The sequence below is a fragment of the Sprattus sprattus genome, assembly GCF_963457725.1.
Source record: "Sprattus sprattus genome assembly, chromosome: 2".
NCBI lineage: Eukaryota > Metazoa > Chordata > Actinopteri > Clupeiformes > Clupeidae > Sprattus > Sprattus sprattus.
The window spans coordinates 43812112-43831264 of record NC_137921.1 but is presented as its reverse complement, the minus strand read 5'-3'; the positions used below and the strand labels follow the sequence as shown (position 1 = coordinate 43831264).

The window sequence follows — 19153 nt, the reverse complement described above, 5'->3', positions numbered from 1 at the left end:
CACTATTTAACCAATGATGGAAGCAGTTTTATTTCTGTTAGTTGTAGTAAGATGTCAGTTGAGCTTATGAATAGTTCATTTGAGTATATATTAATTATTGTATACAAAACAGTTCATCATGACAATTCATCTTCTAAAACCTCCAGTTTTTATTGCAGCTTATCCTTTGACCTATATTTGCTTCAAAATCTAAGAGCACATCATGTTTGTCACTATGGAAAGCTATAGCAAAGCATAAAAGCAGACACAAATTGAGACCACAATAACGTCAACACAACTTAGATATTTAAGTCCACAAAGGAAATGCAGTAACATCTTATCTCCAAAAAGTACTAAAAAAAAAGCACTCATGATTGCATCATCTCACTATTCAAAATATACTAACGCTGTCAAGTCAACAATCTATACTAAAATGTGTACAAAAGTATCAAAAGACAAATGAAGCTAACTACTCAAAATCAAAAATTTCTGCTTCTTTCTCTTTCCAAAAGGCAAAACTGCGGTCAATGTACTTGCAGATCTCTTCATTACTGAAACTGGTAATGTCCGATCCACTTTTCAACGTGGCCCCTTCATCTGGTGTTGGGGTCTGGATAATGACTTTAGGCACTGGCCTTTTCTCCACCTGTGGATTCTTCTCTGGGCTCGGAAATTCGGCCTGGCCAGACCCAGCGCCAAAGAACCTCACTTTGATGTCTTCAAATCCGTCCTTCCATTCCCTGTTCCCAGCCTCGATGTCTTGGATGACTGCCTTGTGGAAGTCGCGGACTGTCTCCCAGGTGAAGCGGCCCACATGGTCAAACACCTCGAAGCAAAGCAGGTGCCTCATCTTTCGTTCATCTGGGGGCAACTCCAGCTCCAGGATATGGAAGTAGCCCAGCATAAAGAGGTCAAGGGTCAGGCTGTCGTAGTCCACTGGTGAGCCATCTACCCGGGGTAGGAACTGCTCGGGGGAAAAGAGGGCCTGCTGCCGGTTGAGGCGTCGGATCTGTCGTGAGGGGACACTGGAGATAATGCTCTTCCAGTTGCCCAGCATTTTGTTGATGGTGCTGCGCTGCTTGAAGAATGTTCCCAGAGAACCGTTCTCAATGCTCCTCTTCTGGGAGACCACCTCTGCACTTGCTTTGCGCTGGACAGGGGCCTTCACAGAGACTTCAGATAAGCTCAGCTTCCTCCCTGCTTCCTTGGTCTTAAGGGTCACAGTGTAGGCCGACTTCTTCCAGTGGCCCAGGAACAGGACCACAATTCGTTCCTTACGCAAGCTAGTGGTTTCCATGACATCCACAACATTCTCATTGTAATCTATACCGGAGTCGTTGCCCTGGTCTGCCTCAGGTGAGGGAGAGCTACTCTTGGGTGGTTCTACCTCAAGACTTGTCTCTGCAGGAGCCTCCTGAACAGAGATGATGGTCTCAACTTCCTCAACCCCCTCGGGAGTACAGACCTGGTTCTCGAAATTGGACTTTAGGTTGCGCACAGAGACGCCAAACTGGTGGATCTCAGTCTCAATTTTCTCCCGGTGGCCCCTCTTCGTGGTCTGCATCTCAGAGAAGACCGTCACCAGGTCGTTGTTAAACATCTTGCTGTAGGGCTGGTCTGTGAGATTGGTCATAAGCAGAGACATGCTCTTCACAATCCCTGATATACGATTACACCACACAGGCAGAGGCACCTGGCTCTGGAAGTTGCGAAACTGGGTGTTGACGCTGATGTTGACGATGGGTGCCGGAAGGATGTGCCGGAGCTCCTCAGCCAGACGTGCAAGCTCCATCTCATAGCTCTCGCAGTTCCTCTGCATGGACACACTCTGGATCTGCTTCTCCAAGTAGATGAGGTCATCCTCAGTCAGCATCTCACCGAAAGGCCCCAGGATGGCATTGTGGGAGTGGGAGTATCTCCAGCTATCCATCTTTGTGTACCTGTTCCCATTCTCCTTTAGAGAGAAAGCAGATAGTTGATTTTAGTGATTAAACCCCTATGTCTTTCTCGTATCAAGCTTTTGTATAAAGCTAACAGCTTGCCATGTGTTTCTGAATGGGGAGTGAATGGACCTCTGCCATACATGTAAATTGAGAGACCAGCATAGAATTACAGAAGAGAGATAAAGCAAAACACACACCATCATACACACACACACACACACACACACACTCACACTCACACTCACACTCACACTCACACTCACACTCACACTCACACTCACACTTACACTCATTGATTTTTGCAGCTTCAAATGAGAGGTTTAATAGCATTTTTAATGAGTTAATACTGGACGTGTTATGTTGAGGAAGCAGAACACTGCTGAATGCTTCACCTTTCTCCTCTGGGCCTCCTCATCCAGGAGTCTAGCTTGCAGCTGCCTGACCATCACCTGCCGTTTCCACTCAGCGATGGGCCTCCCTCTCTCATCATGAGTGGGCACCAGGGAGTCAATGTCAGACAGGTTGGCTTCTTCGGTGGGCAACACCACCATCTTACTCTGCAACACCCAGAGAGAGATATGAGCCTTGCATTGGTTTTCAGGTAATTGTATCTTGAGAAATGACTATGCAACAAATATGAGTCTGCAGATGTGAGGAAGGGATGATAATTAATTACAGCTTGTCCGGTGAAGACTGCTGTCATGCCGGCTTGTTTGAGGCTAACGATGTGCTTCGTATCGCCAGGAAGCTTCTTCTCAGCTTCCGCTGGCTTGGTCAGATGGAAGTTCTTCATGACTGTTTTAATGACAAGCAGGATGAAAAGAATTATTATTTGTCCCCCCCCCCCCCCCCCCGGCCCCCTCCTTCTTCATGTGTTTTCGATCATGTCCTAATCATATTTACACAGTGTGATTAAAGTGACTCATTTTCGGTCAGTCAAGGGGAGAATCACAGAAAAAAAAAAGAACCCGATGAATAAGCCTGTGACATCAGTTCCCAAAAACTTCAATCATGCAGCAAGCGCCGCCCTCGCCTCTCACCAGAGCTGTTGATCTGGAGGTCGGACTTCATCAGCGGACTCACGCCACCCCTCAGGCTGGCAAGAGATGGTCCTTTGGAGGCCGCAGGGTGTCGGGCCTGGGGGGACTCTACACTCTCTGGTTGCTTGCAAAGAAACGCACAAGTAATGGATGGACTTTTGCTTGTGTTTTGTTGTGATGAGGTAAGTATGGTTAATCCATGACAACACACTGATATTTGTTTATAAGAGCCACACGGGCCAGAAATGACACAACTGATTCCAGTCATGCTGAGAGTCTAAAGACATCAAATCTGTTCTGAGCAAACAAATGAATGATGAGGGAGTGAATTTAAGTGAATCGGTGGTGAAACATGAATGAGTGAATATGTGGGAGTATAAGTGAGTTATTAACAAATGTCTGTATAACGAGGACAGTTAAACTTATTTGAGAAGATATAATTAAGAAAAGTATTACAAAAACAATTACAAGTATGCCCTCTTATCTACAGCACAAACATGTCCAGAACATAATTGTGTTGACCCATCAATAAACCAGATGTAAAGGCTATTTGGAGACAGATACCTTCAGGCAGTCCATCTGTGGGCCGTTGTTGGGGGCTTCTTGTCGAGGTTTGCTGAGATGGCGGTAATAGTCCTCAGCACTGGGCCTCCAGGAAACACTCCGCTTCTCCCTCACTTCTTCCTCCTCAGTGAGAAATGCCTCTTCCAGAGGCTTATCAGCAGTGGCTGGCTGGAACACACAGGGTATATACAGTATGTTTAATTTAAAGCTGCGTTGCACAGGTGTAGGTTTAATTTTAAATTTAGCAGATATTGCTTTCAAGAGGTCCAAGTGCAACTCTGTTGGGTTTATTATGATAGCAGATATATGTTGGGGCATTCCCTACGTCAAGTCCATGTCAGAGCAAAGAAAAGACTCAATCTTGTGATAATACTTGATAAATACAGTTGACTCTGAGCCCTGCATGCCATTCCATAGTGGTTAGGGGCCCCATGTTCCAAGTTGCAAAGGTGCTCAAACTAACACTGGTTACACTGAAGTACACACTACATACTAAATGGAAATATCATGATTTATAGCATTTAGATTTGTGTTTTGAAATTGAATTTGTATTTTATTCCTTATGTTAGGAGTGGTGATGATAAATGGTGATAAGGGCCTTAGCATGTGGACAGGAGTTTGAGAAAAGAGAGGAGGGAGGGAGGGAGAGAGAGAAAGGAGAGAGAGAGAGAGAGAAAGAGGGAGAAAGAGAGAGAGAGAGAAAGAGATTGTTGAACCCTGGTGAAATTGGCAAGATTTCACACTACCAGAGGGTGGATATAGGATATATGGAAACATTTAGATTCCCCTTAATGGACCTGTTAGTTCCTATTATTATTATTATTATTAGTTATGGACTACATGCTGAGTTATATCAAATGTGGCTCTCCATGAACACATGAAACTAAATAAAATGTACACACACGCACACAGATAAAGCCAATGCACAGAAGAGAGTGCCTAGAAAGGTACACATACCAGTGCACACACAGACATGAGTATGCACGCTGCATGCACGGCAACATCAAAGGGAGCCGTGATACACAGCAGCATGCCATTGTGCTTTGTCTCCACGAGGTGGTCCTTGCTATACTTTGATGTCGAACAGCACGAAATATGCTGTGACATGGTTCGAACGCACGCATAAACTTCCCAGAAGTTGTGTAATATATAAATAGATAAACAGTGGACGAACACAAGGAGGAGGGAGCGGGTGGATTGCTATCGGAAAGAAAGATAATGAATGAAGGGGGGAAAAAATAGCAACAGGGAAAAGAAATACCCAAAATACCTCCATGACCTTTCCAGTTTTCTAACAGTTCTGTCTTCAGGGTCTTAGCGCCATACAAGCATCTGCTGGTGAAAGTGTGCTTAATTAAACACAGCCGTTGCCGTGGTGACATTTGGTTTGCATCAGCACCAGCCTGGCTCCTGATCACGCAGCAAGATGCTCCACCCCTACATCCCCTCCTCCAGGGCCACCCAGCCTCTGATGGACAGAGCCCGTTTGAGTGTTGGGGTGTGTGGTGAACCCCCACTCCAACACCCCCCATCCCATTCCGTCTTAAAAAGTGACAGAGGAGCCAGGACACTCTGATGGATTCTCACCATCCACACGCAAAACCTTTGAGGCAAGCAATAATTGCGAGAGAAAGCAAAAAATCAAAGTCAAAAAAGAAGTGTCAAAAAAGACAGTCTCCAAACCATCGGGACATGAGGGCTCGAGATGAAAAGACAGTCTGTTGTTTTTCAGCTGAGGGTAATTCTTGGAGGGAACATCGAGAGCAATGATCGTCTTTCGTACCACGTCTTGAAGCCTTGAACATCAAAGCTCCTAGCCTGGAGCTCCCAGCAGCTCCCCACCCTGAGCTGACACTCCATCCTTCATTCGGAGGGATTTCTGAATTTTGCTGTTGTTTTGTTTTACTTTCGTGGTTATGTAAAATTTGCTGGCCCACTAATAGCAATGACAAGTGCCAGTTTTCTGCCCTCCTCTGATAACAGTTAGATCTCCTCTCCTCAAGAACGGCATTATTTTAGAGTGCATTCCCTGTCCAATCTGGCCAGCAGAACATATATTGAAATCCAATTAATATAATCTCGCAAGCAGCCACAAACCCTGTAACATGTTTTTCTAGCAATGTTTTAATATCTGTAATATAGAATTATACAACCAATAACAACAGCCAAAAGGCTCAATAACTGTATCAAAGAAGCATTTCAAAGTGTCTTTTAAACCTTAATGTGTCTCAGAATTCAATCAGGAACTAAGCAACTGCACAGCGCAAAATACAAACATTTCACCTTCACTTCGATAAAACATTGAAAAACGTCTTATACATTCGGCCTCGAGTTATGCACCAAATATGCTTCAATGCTAAATGGAGCCTGGTATTTTAAGGCACACTCTGAACTCCAGCAGAGAGGGAAAAAAAGATATATGTTCAAAGTGTCTGAATTTAGGAGGAGCTGGGTGAGAGTGTTTTGAGGAGTTGTCTAATCTCTCGCAGTTCATCAGCCTTTCGGTTGCAAGCCTCGCTCTTTGATATGCACTCAATTCCCCCCGCAAAGAAAAAAAACGACTGTTTGAATAACACAATAATGTTGAATCTCAGTCAATAAATTATTTCAAGGTCAGTTTTATGAGAATTCAAAAGGCCAGAGAGAACTGGCAAAAGCCCAGGAAAGCCCTCTCCTTGAAAAATTTGATAAGCCAGCGTGGGTCCTGTTAAAAAGCCAGAGATAAATCTCCTTGACCTGAGGACCCTAAGCATAACAAAAAACTGCATCAGTTTATCAAGTGATGAAATCTTGTGCTACCACTGAACACTTCAAAGAAGCACATGCTTTATGAGGAAAAAAAGATCTTGAGATAAGCATGCATTAATTACACATTAAAGACAATAAAACTGTACAGGCGTTACACATCTGGAATTCTCAAACAGAATTCAATAAAGCTATTCCAAATAAAGATATTCCAAAAGCCTTTTAAAAGTGGGCTTTGATTGAAAAAACAAACATGCTTTAAAAACATTTGTCTAAAGGTTGCATCAGAAAAAAAATATAAAATTTAAATTCAGTAAAAAAAATAAAAGGGCAACAGTTCACAATAAATCACAAAAACTCAACAAATCGACCATCCAGCAAAATGAATAAAAACCCATCTCTGAAACCTGTACACACCAACTACTACTTACGCAGCTCGTCTGAGTTTGATGCTCGTTGAGTGAAATCCAGTGAAGTTGTGAGTGACGGGAAGCTGATACACAATCTGAAGATCAGAGCGAGCAACTCCGTTTCACACCAGCATCTCCTCCCGCTCGGCCAGTGGCCCGTGGCCAGCAGCCAATAAACAATAAACTCAGATAGGAGCATCCACTCAATAATTCAGACGAGGGGATTGGATGGCCCGGCAATGTCACTAATGAAGAGAGCCGTCCAGCAGGTCCACATACAAGTGACAAGTAAGTTGTCGCACGAAGGGAAAAGGTATCAGCGGAAAAGGGCTGTCAAATAAGCCCGAGGTGATCGACACCATATCCACGTTCAATTCAGAGCGCTTTTTTCCGCTTGCTGGCATCGAACACAAGTGCACAGCTACTGTGTCAGGATCGCTCTGGCCTGCCTCACGTTGTAATTGCGAGGCAGGTGCCAGCGGGGCTAGAAACAAAAACGACAGAGAAAGGAGAGGGGTGTGGGGAGGAGGGCTGGGGGGCGGGGTGAGAAATCTCAGAGGCAAGAGGAAGCGCCAGTGATCCACTCAGACTGATAGGCCCGGGATTCGGCCTCCTCATCGTGCTAAGTGGGGATACGCAAGTATGACAGTTACCACCCACACAACTGCATCAGGCCTTATTAGTGGTGCTGACCCAACTGCATCAGACAGGCCTTATTAGTGGTGCTTGACCCAACGGGCTGCAGTTTTGGCAGAGCCGGAGCAGATGTTGTGACAGGGTCTGTCTGACCACTTCCACCCGATCCGTTTTCTGCCTGCAGCCTACCCACTTCCCATAAGGCTCCCCCCCCCCCCCCCCCCCCTCCCCTCATACTGCTGTGAGTGGAGCTGATGAACAGAGAGAGTTTGTGAGGGCATATGAGGGACCAACCCGAGCTGGAGAAAACATGGAGCTCTGGCCACCATGCCTGGCCATGTGTGGACCTTTTATACTGCTGATGCCCAGCAATTCCAGTAAGATGTTAAAGTTTTATTACATTAATGAAATGGCCATGTGGATGCTCATATTGGATTGCCCCCAAGCCTCATGCAAAAACATAAGACATAAAAATTAAAATCATCCCATTATGCATTTGGACATGCGACAATTTGGACAGGCGACAATTTTACCATTTTATATTTTTTTTCTGAAAGAGCATGGCTAATTACTGTGGGTTTGGAAAGGAGGCGCCCAGCATCTGAAGTAACATGAGCTTGTTTTGGGACCTGACTGGGGGAATTAACAAAAGGAAACCGTACCTCAACTTTTATGACTGATGAGTGAGGCCCTAAAGCCTCACTAAGCTCCCTTAGTACCCTCTAGTGGCTATACATATTGCATTTTTTTTTTACTGCATCTGAAAAGACACTCTCTTCAAGGTAAAAGCGACGGCCCTAGATTAGATTTCTTGGGTTATGCCTACATGACAATCTTCATGGACGCCCCCACCCTAAGTAATGCAAACCCAACAGCCCTGCATTTACGCCTGTATTTACATGAGGCCGTCGCTCTGTAGTCCTGCCCAGGTGCCTGTAATGGGCCTGTAATGCACGTTAACGCCCACCTGACATGGGTATCTCAGAGCTGCTGCATTTGAAGAACAGCTGGACCTCTGAGTCTCCAAGCCCCCTGTGAGTGAGGGGTGGAAGTCAAAGAGACCTGCTGTAAAATAAACCCCACACTTTTTGTTTGATTGCAGCTGTCTCCGTGGAACGGCATTAGCCCTTTCGAAGCGGCTGGCTCGGCCCTGAACAAAAAAACAAAACAAAAAAAAGGAGGGGAAAAAAAAGCGTGTGACCTCTTTGGGACTCGACCAAAACATGAGGAAATGCCTAGCACGCAACTCTCTGGCCACTGGCCCGAGCAATCCATTAAAGGTGCTTTTTAAGAAATGAGAGGGGCTGGCCGCACGCATGCATGCCCTGAGGAGCTGATGAGGCCCTGTGAACTACATAGTGGCCTGTGAATGTGTGACACTTAGCATGGCTACTTCACACGCTGTTTTTTTCTCCTCTTCCCAGCAGTGACCTGCTATTTCACTAGTTAAAAAAAAATCCAGTGGCATTCTTCTATCCAAGTATGGATTAGGTGTCGTTGGTGGGAACTTGGAAGGATCTTGCACAGAGAGGTTACAGTGGGGTCCTGGAACGCAGAAACTGTAGAGGAAATGGTAAGTGTTATCATCTGTTTCTGATAGTTTCATGTCATTAATCAAACTACCCTCCACCCTCCTCACTCCCTTTCAAAACCTCAAACACGAGTCTCCACTGGATTTCTCACAAGGATGCTTTCCATAGGCTTCAGTAAGTCAACTGGGGTCCAGTGGAAACAATCAAGTAAACACTATCACATTTAGTCAACAACCTGTGAAACGCCTCCAGGCTTCTGCAGAAATGTGGCCAAGCCACTAAAGATGCAAATGGAAAAAAAAAAAGAAAAAAAAGACGACACAGTCGCCATTCATTTTGGCATGCTCCTCCCGATGCCAACAAACATCCTGCTCTCGAACCGCTCCAGTGGATCGGATTACCAGCGGCAGGCGTAGGAACGGTGAAAACCCTGAAACTGAAGCCCCGGGATCTCATAACCGGCTCAGGCCCCACAGCCCTCCACCTGAGCCAAAAGAGCCTGCAGGTAACTGATAGGCCCTGGGAGTACGGCGACTTCACCAGCATCCGATGCTACACCAGGCCCAGGCGTAATTAGCTCCTCCATTGTTGCGACAGCTAAAGTTATTTCGAGCGCTGAGAGCAGAGGACCTCACCGGTCCTTCGTCATCATCATCATTATCAACCCTCCCCCTGACCTCTCTCACTGCAAGGTATCAGCACAGGGTGGCTGAAACCCCCCCCTCGCTCGCTTGAAGGGCTGACGGCTGCGGTGTCAGAGAGCTTTAGCCGTGGCAACTGACGTGAATCTTTTGAGTGATGTAATGAGCCGAGACGGGACACTCCACTGGGTCGCAAGGCGGCCTTTCCTGAAATCTCGACACGCAGCACTGGACAAGACAGGCCTGCTACTGATGGGTCTTTGACACACCGGCTGTATGACCGCCAGTGGCTTGGGCCACGTCATTTACGACACAGTCGCCTTTATGGCCTTGCTGCACATGCTGTCTTTAAGTAAGACTTTCCGACAATTCATCAAAATAAAATGTACCACTGGGCCACTATTTGTAAAGAGAGTTGTGGCAGGCGTGACAGGTAGGCAAACTCAATCGCAGAAATTGGACCAGCGCTCTCTAAAGCACTGTAAGGTTGAGCAGCTCCGTTTTAAAGCCCCAATATGCAACAATTATACTTCAGGATTAGGGTTAGGATAAGCAGTTTAACCTTAAAATAACAGCTTAAAAAAATTGGGGCGCTACAATGACTTTTAATATGGAGAATCGCGTCCGTGCCATTGCGATAGCAGGGTCTATAGGCATATAACTGCGTTCTGTAGTTTTGCCTGCCGCAGCCCGCCGACCTGACTTGTTTACTACTAGTAAGTAGCTTATTTGCCGTCTTGCTTTGTCTTATGTTGCACTTGCTTGATGTTCGACAGTGTAAGGACAGTCGTTGAGTAACTAGTTTGTCATAATGTCCAGGTCAGCACATTTCAAGAGATTTCGTTAGTTTTAGCTGCTAGCATACCTTTAGCGAATAGCTATTGTTCCGTTGTGCTGCTTTAATGCAGCAGACAATGGTAAGCTGAAAATTACAGTAATTATGAAGTAAGGAGAGACACCAGTGGGACACACCAACAGGCCTCTCTGGAATCCTCTCCATTCTCCAGCTCTGGGTTTGGAGGGAAAGCCTAGAGCCATGAGAAGCGCAGGTATAGGTGTTTTGCTCCTGAAAAATTCATTAGGCAAATTACAGAGCATCTTGCTTACCCCACTAAACAAAAGTTGTTCTTCAGGGTAACTGACATCACCTGTCCATCTGCACTCAGACATGCGCAGAAACGTGCAGAAACGTGCAGAAACACACACAGACACACACACACACATACACACACAAACATTCATCTCCATCTTTCTCTAACATATACAAAGAAGTTTTGCCTTTGCTTCCGTCCTTTTAAAAGTTAGTACACAAAATGGTCAAAATGCTTTTTGGACGATTTTTTTTTTTTTTTTAAACAACCATAGCTATTTGACATGCTTTGGGTGAGGTAATGCTATTGTATGACTTCCTAAACGGCTGATGGTAAGGTGATAGAGATTATTTCCAAACACTGTTAATGACTAGAGAATATAATAATCAAGTGCCTTGTATTAATATATTCCTTGTAAGAATCATGTGCTTATGAAAGCAGGAGCATTCTCTCTGTGTGTGTAACTAGAATATTAGGTGCCACTAAGTCCACATATGAACAAGAGCATGTTTAGACCAGAGGAGATAAGACAGGAACTGTGCTTCTTCCGACCTTGTGCAAAACTGCCATCCTTGCAAGACAGGGAGCTTCGGACGTGAGAAATCCACCACGTGATCATCCCTGCTGAAAGCTAAACCTCTGACTATATAAACCTTGTGCAATGGGTTTATCAAGGTCTTCACTGTCAGCCTTGTGCCTTTTTGCGATTGCAATTGTCTGTGTTTGTTTGTCTAATAAATATACTTTCATGCAGCTCCGGAGTCCTGAGGGAGCCTTTTGTACACCGCAGAGGGTCATATGACGAAAGAAATATCATCACAGCAGTAACGTTTATGCGCCCAAAAGATTCAGTTAGGGTTAATAGCTACTTGCAATTCAAAAAAATAGTATTGCAACTCGCCGATTCTCCTGAGATAGATCCTAAGTGACAAATATGAGTTTGAATGGATGGGCTGATGCCACATTATCAGATTATATACTGATGCCACAGATGAGACAAAGCATTATACATGGCAAATATTGGTTTTCCTGCATCTGGTTGCATGGATATTTTGTTAGTTAGTTCAATAGTCATTGAAAAAAAGAAGGAAAAAAAAAAACACACACACACACACCTTCCTATATAGAGGCATTAATCAACTTACCTCCTCAGAGACATGAGGATGTAATTTTTCCACCAAATATTCTGCATAATGAAAATATTCTGTATGGCACCCTGTTCTCTACAGGTTCTAAATGCTGTTCTTGCAAATGCATAAGTTAAAGAACCTTTTCAATGAGTTTAGCAGCAAAACAGATTACTTCACCACCTAAATAAATAAAATAAAAGGCCTATGTACGCCCCTCTCAAAGGGCTTGGAGGCATCAATCAACAGAAGTGTGTAAAGAGGGGTGAATAAAGGGACTATAAAAAGGGAGCAACTGGACACCAGGTTAACCGTATAGTGTGATATATAATGTGAAACTGATCCTTGAGTGAAAACTAAAAGCGAATAAGAGGAGAGTGGATTGGGTGGGGTGAGAGCCTGTTTTAACCCTGTGAGCATGTCTGTGTGTGTGTGTGTGTGTGTGTGTGTGTGTGTGTGTGTGTGTGTGTGTGTGTGTGTGTGTGTGTGTGTGTTTCTCACTGCTGGAAAAACACTTAAAACATTTTTAGAGATGTTATTAAGACAAGAAAAATAAGTAACTCTTCATATATCTTATTTTCACATATTTCCACTATCAAGGGGGGAAATGTGCTGTTACTATTAAGCCATTAATATAATGTAATCTAACAGGCCATTTCAGTTAATTTGATTGTAACTCAGGCACAGCCATTTGATAATGACAGCTTAAGAGAACTCATTATGAACAGCACCCAGACATGATAAAAATAGAATTGAATCACCAAACTGAACACTAACCCAAGGTCATATCTTTTGTGAATCCCTAATAATAAGTTAACACACTTTTAGGAAAATACAAGAGTATGGAAAACTAAATGGCTTTAAACGGCATGGCTTCGTATCATACACATGTAGCCATTAAGTGCTTCATTATTCACAGTGTTTCCTATTCCACTCTGGTGTTGCTATTTACTTAACACTCCCCTTTGAGATCACTTCAAAAGCCCTCCGATGGGCTGGCCTGTTGTTGACTCAAAGAATAAACAATGTGAGTGCAGACAAGAGGACACTGGATCGCAAAAGCGCCAACACGCACGCTTCCCAAGTCTTTGTTAACTTGATGAATGCATGAAAACAAATCCGTTAACCCTACACGTCAGTCCAGCCCCTTACTTTTCTCGAAAAACAACCTAAACAGATTTAACAAATATGGTTGTCCATGGCATGACGCTGTTGTGCTGTGTGATGTGGTGAACTTGTAAGGGATGTTGCTGGCTGTTGGCTCAATGGTGTGTATATAGCATGTGAGTCTTACATTTCGCTCCACAGCACGCAGGTAGTTGGCACAGTCATAGTGGCCATTGTACTCTGCCAGGTCAGCTGCCGTGAAACCGTCCACATCTCGCTCGGAGGGGCTGACTCCGCCGGCAAGCAGGATCCTGCAGCACTGTAGGGAGCCATCAGACTAAGCACGCAATCCATCCATCCATCCATCCATCAATCAGTCAGTCAATCAACGTGTATTTATAGGGCCTTTTAGGCAAATAATTGCTGTTCAGAGAGCACTTTCAACGTTCCAAACAAGGAGGGGGAATGGAAAAAGGAGTTGAATGGAAGGAGGGATAAATGGCTCAAAAGAATAGAACAACCAAGCCCCTCGTTCTAACCCACAGGCAGCCCACCTCCATCTCTCCATTCTCGGCAGCATCATGCAGGGGCGTCCCTCCCCAGTAGTCCTGGAGCACCTGGGCCCCCATACGCAGGAGACGCTCCAGGATTCTGTGGTGCCCAGCGCTGGCAGCAAAATGCAGGGCTGTCGCCCCCTCCTTATCCTGGCACGACAGGCTGATGTCTGTGAAGGTGGCCTATAAAGGACATAAAGTAGAGTCTTATTGACATGACATGTGTCCGTGTGTGTCTATTAGATATAGCATGTGCTTATGCGTGACACTCACAAGCCACACCACGAGAGCATGGTGGCCCATGTGGGCTGCAGCGTGCAGAGCGCTCATGCCATCGTATGCCAGCAGGTGGACATCCGCCCCGCAGTCCTTTACCAGATACTCCACCACGTGCAGGTGCCCCTCCTGGCTGGCCAGGTAGAGAGGGGTGGCACCCATGCCAGTCTGACAATTCACACACCTGCTTCACAGGTAAACATATAACCATGTTTTGACTGGTTAGTAAAAATGATGATGATGAAAAGGGCTAATTTAAAGTGGTTTGAATGACTGTATTAGGCCTGTCATAGTTAACACAGTTTGGGTTGCTGGTGACTGTTGACCCAACAACATAGTTGAGGACAGTTACTTGTTAATTTATAAGATTTAGTCTTTAGAAGAAAAACATATTTTTAATTGCGGTTAATCAAGATTAATGATTTTTTTTTTTTGACAGCCCTAGTTTGAATAAATACGCGTTTTTGTTTATTTTTACTTGACTGCCAGATCCCGCATTAAAAAGTACACAAGGAGGCAAGCCAGGTCATGGTCGGCTAGTATAGGACCTGGTTTAGAGTGTAAATCAACAGGAAATAATTTCCTTCACAGAGGATTCTGATTGGTCTCGGAAAAAAATAATCTGAGGGCTCTTCCTTAATAAATCCAGAACATATACGTAAATGTGCATGTTGCCCTCAGTCTTACAGATTTAATTCCAGGCATACCTTTTGAAAGAGCCTGTATATTTTCCCACAATATCCTAAACATTACCTCAATCAACCTGTGTGGCCAGCAATGTGAGAATCTCTTTAATGATCCAATCGCAGTTAAGATGGGTGCCGGAGGAATCAAGAATGTTTAATTAAATAAACGCCATCTGGTGTCTTCCTTCTACAAAAATAAGACCTGTGTTTTTACCTGACTGTGTTTGGACTAAAGGGGTGACAGGGATGATTTGAAAAGCATATCCTCTGCAGAACACATGAATATCATGTTTGTAGGGATCAAAATGGGGTTAAAAATTCAGTACCCTGAATGACCTAGCATGGTCAGCCACACACTATTCACATGTCAAAACCCTAGTCTAGCCATCTGTCAAAACAGCAGATATAAAATGCTTACATATTATTTAAATATCACTGATAAATTACAGAATAGTACATAGAATACAGAGTGGAGTACCAGGAGTAGAGGAGAAATGGCTCTGGCATAATGTGTGTCCATCATTTACAGTGCCACTTGAAAGTATGCGAACCCCTTGAGCACTTACAGTACGGTGGATGGATGGAGCTAGAATCTTTAGGAGAGGGTCTTATAGCTTTTCCCAGACTGAGGGGGTGTCAGTACCTTCTTCCTGATGCCCTCGGATATCTCGTTTTCTCTGGGCATTGTTGATCTGTGTGGGTACACTTTGGCACTACAGTAGTTTGGTTGGTTTCCTCTCTCTTTTAATCTGTGTTGCCCAACCCTTTTCCTAAGGATGTCTCAGTTGATTGGTTTGCTTAATTGACTAATTAAGCACCCAAATATGTTTCACCGAATCTGTTACCTGCTTGACTTTAACAATGCAGCTTGGGGTTCACTTACTTTTGCAAATACACTCATTCCATGTATAATGTAGTTTTTTGGCTACTCAAACAATTCCCTCTGAACAAGTACATGCAAATGATAAACATATACCTGACATTGCATCTATGGAAAATTGGTGATAAAAAAAATGAAAAATCATGGTAAAACAACAGAAAACTCTAAAGTGCTCAAGGGGTTCACATACTTTCAAGTGGCACTGTATATGATCATAGATTCCATGTGCCAATACAAACCACAAACCCAGTCAGGTGTTACAACACGTGGCAAAGCACAGGTCATGAAGGTACTCACAGGCACTCCACATCTGCTTTTCACCAGATCTGGAACTGTCAATCCACTTGAGTAGAAAAAAGGCTTACAGTAAACTTATGGTATGGTTTCACACGGTGGAGGCTCAGGTGTTCTATGTCTGGAGGGAGGTTACAGAAGCGCAGAGGCAGACAGTCATGCCTTAGAGCCCTGATGGCTATGGTATCGGACTGAAGCCATGTTCTGACAGGCGTGACGAGGGAGGCTTTTGCTGAGCTGACATGTGACTGACCGCTGACATCTATTATTTACCCGGTCACAGACGGCCACATGTGACTTTCCTGCCAACAGTCACACACACACACACACACACACACACACAGCTGTATACTACCCCACACCTAATATCATGTCACAGAGAAGACATAGGACAAACGAACAAAACAAATGTTGCAGGCCTCTACCCTCAACATATTTTCAGTTTATTGAAGACCCTACAGAAATCCTTCTTTCCCATGTTCACTCATTAAAGAGAGGGGGGACAGACAAAGAGAGGGAGTCCTGTGAACTAGAGACAATGTTAGGGGACAGGAAGTGACATTGAGTGTCAAAGGGCATCAGTGAGAGTGTGTTTCACCTGCCTGTAGTCAGGAAATGAGAGGCACTGGTTAAATCATTCAACAACTAACTGGGCTGAAGAGAGTATTGCTTGTATAAAATAGGTACCATCTTGTGACGTATTAATTCTTTATTGTTATAAATGGGCCAAAGTAGAAATAGTCAAAAGAGGATAAATTAGGCTTTGGCAATCCTTTTTCAATTTGGAAAACTGAGAGCTGTGTGTTTTGTCTATAGCAGATAATATTGCACTGGCAACCTCATCTTGATGATCAACTACACTTTATGTAGCTACAATCGGTATTCATTCAACAAGTTTTCATCTCTTTCCTTCCAAAACACTGACATCTCTCTGTTGTTGATCACGCCGTTTCTGTTATTTACTACCTGACCACCCCAAAGTGGGTCAAACAACACACCCTCCCACAGTGTCGTCTCAGTGACACGACGTGCCAGATTGGTGGCACACTTCTGGTTGCTGGGCTGCCGCAGCACAGCATATGGCCCGAGTCAGCGACGTAGCATGCCAATGCGTTCTGTGCGTGCCCACAGGGTGTCAGTCAGTCACATGACCTCCTGTGGAGAGTCTGCCCTGCCAGGAGAGACACAGGACACCATAGGGAGGCTTCTCTGGGTCATGGGGAGCACAGGCCCAGACCAGACCACAAGCCCATGTTGAATGACCACCCTCTGCTCTAAACTGTGCTGTGGTCCTAACATGAGCCAGTCCCTGAACTTATTCACAGGCAAAGAAACTGCTATGCTATATTTACAAGTTCACCAAGTCAGGGTTGTTAATAATAAGGCTTTCAAGGACATCAAGAATAATTACATGAAGTCCAGGGGTGTACAAACTCTCAACATTACATAACTGCTGATAGGTAGGTGAGTGTGTTCATCTAACAAAACAGACCATAACAAATCTGTAATTGTATTGTTTGTGTGGTGTTTGTTATTATTGATTTACAGTAAACTTGGTTAAATCATCTGTAGAACTGATGCCCAAGCTGGGAGAGTAATGTAAGCCCAGTATGGTAGTCGTACCCTGGTGTGAGCTGAATCAGCAGCTTTAGACAGGTGAGGTCGCCTCTCGCTGTGGCGTAGTGGGCAGGAATCGCCCCGCAGTCTGTCTGGTCCTGGGCTCCTGCACCCACCGACAGTAGCCACTGAACCACTGCAACCTGCCCAAAACGAGCAGCCAGGTGTAGAGCCGTGGCCCCTGCTGCATCTTGGTCCTGAAAAGCATGTGAGAGGGGGACATGACATGGCTGATACCCTTTTGAGGACACTTACAGAAAGTGAAGGCCCAATGCATTCACACAACGTATATAAATGAGCCCATATAAGATAAGAGTTCTGAAAGATAAGAGAAGAATTGTGGTGGTGGCGGCTAAATACAGGTGTTTTTACAACAAAATTAATTCCACAGTAAGTTACTATTTAGACTGAATCTACATTCTACAAATCAAAAAAACTTTCAAAATGTAGTGAAGATAGGGCTAATAGCTAGTAAAAAATGTGTAATACTACAACACATATCACGTGGAGAAGGAGCGGAGAAGGATTATGTCTGCTCATACTCTGGCTATGTCCTAGAGAAAGAAACGTTGACATCAAGTGCATAGAGTGGATATTTTTTCTCATCTGTACGTTTTTATGCTAATCTAATGTCCTTGTCCCTCAACCCAAAATAAACCAGCCAGTGTAACTGAATTAGCTGGCCCATCGTCGGGCAATTCAACGAGGAAATGTTCATTAATTATTCAGACCTGATATACCAATGACCCCTGCACTAGCCAACGTGGCCTCAAAGCAATGGCAAAACTCTTTGATAAACGTGACAGGAAGACCACCGACGAGGAATAGTGTTATCGCTTCGAGTAAATGATAACAAGACTCTTAAGAAAAGAAAAAGAAAAACCCGTGTGCTTTAATACGCCACAGCTGGCCATAAATTAGACCAAGGGGGTTACCGAGGTTAAACGAGCCGGTTTGCATTAGTGTGAGAAAGAGCTACACTCAGGTCTCGCGGGGAGGAGAAAGAGCTCGGCGGCACAGTAAACAGCTAGAGCTAGCAGTAAAGTATGCCGCCTTTCTGAAACCATCTGGTGCTGATTACGATGGTCATGCAACGTTACTGGACAGCGAACAAAAACAGGAGAGCTGGGGTGATGTAATTCTCCCGTTCACACCGGTGCTGCCTCTACATTACTACCCCTTCATTATGTAAAGCGGTTATATTTGGAACAGGTGCAGCAGCGCAGTGGTGACCAAGCATGCCCCCTAAACTTCTGATGATGTTTAGAACAGTCATTGTAGCACAGGTTTGGTGTTGCATCTAATATAAAACAATGGCATTTTTTGTTTTCATCGTAGTTAGTGAATTTCATTCCAAGGTCAGGGACCACTCTATGAAGGATTACTGTACTGTGATAATGCAGTGCTACTCAAAAAGTACAGCGAGCCTAAACCTCTGCTCTGTAGCTATGCTAATGTGGATAGCATTTAGTTGTGTTTTTATAAAATCATTTCTGACTTCTCTGATAGACACACAGCTTACAACGTGCTCACAGCTATAATACTAACGTATTAATCAAGTTCAGTCCTTCCCAGAGGGCTCTGCTCACCTGCACATAGCATCCCCCAAACTCCACAAGCCACTGCAGCTCTCTAGCATGTCCTGTGGCAGCAGCATCATGCGCAGGCGTGGCTCCATTTCGGGCCCTGGTGTTTCCTAGCAGCCTGGCTTCAACCACTAGGAACTTCAGACAGTCCAGGCGTCCACATCGCGCTGCATGGTGCACGGGTCCAGCCCCTTGGCTGTCAGTAATGGCCTCCGACAGACACCCTGCAGCCTTCAGCTCCCTCAGGCCTGCCAAGTCCCCATCCCGTGCTGTCTGGATGGCCCTGTGTAGCACCATATCCTCCTTTCTCTCTCAGCCACCCACTCCTGGCTCTCTGGGAGTCCTTGCCCGGTTTTCACTCTACAACCTCCGAGTCTGGATGGTGCCGTTCAGCCCTCAAGCCCCTGGTGAGCCTCTTACAGTACATCCCCTGACACAAACTCCC

General features: G+C 44.8%; 1 protein-coding gene across 1 annotated transcript; it reads right to left on the bottom strand.

Moving 5' to 3' along the window:
• Positions 1-448: 448 nt before the first annotated feature.
• On the bottom strand, positions 449-19005 carry espnla (espin like a; the record flags this gene model as incomplete). Its single annotated transcript, XM_080831855.1, has 10 exons — positions 449-1933; positions 2315-2479; positions 2599-2717; positions 2963-3086; positions 3527-3694; positions 13003-13152; positions 13370-13552; positions 13643-13829; positions 17129-17319; positions 18712-19005. 10 exons carry the CDS (start codon positions 19003-19005, stop codon positions 449-451), a joined length of 3066 nt encoding a protein of 1021 aa, XP_080687981.1.
• Positions 19006-19153: the final 148 nt, after the last annotated feature.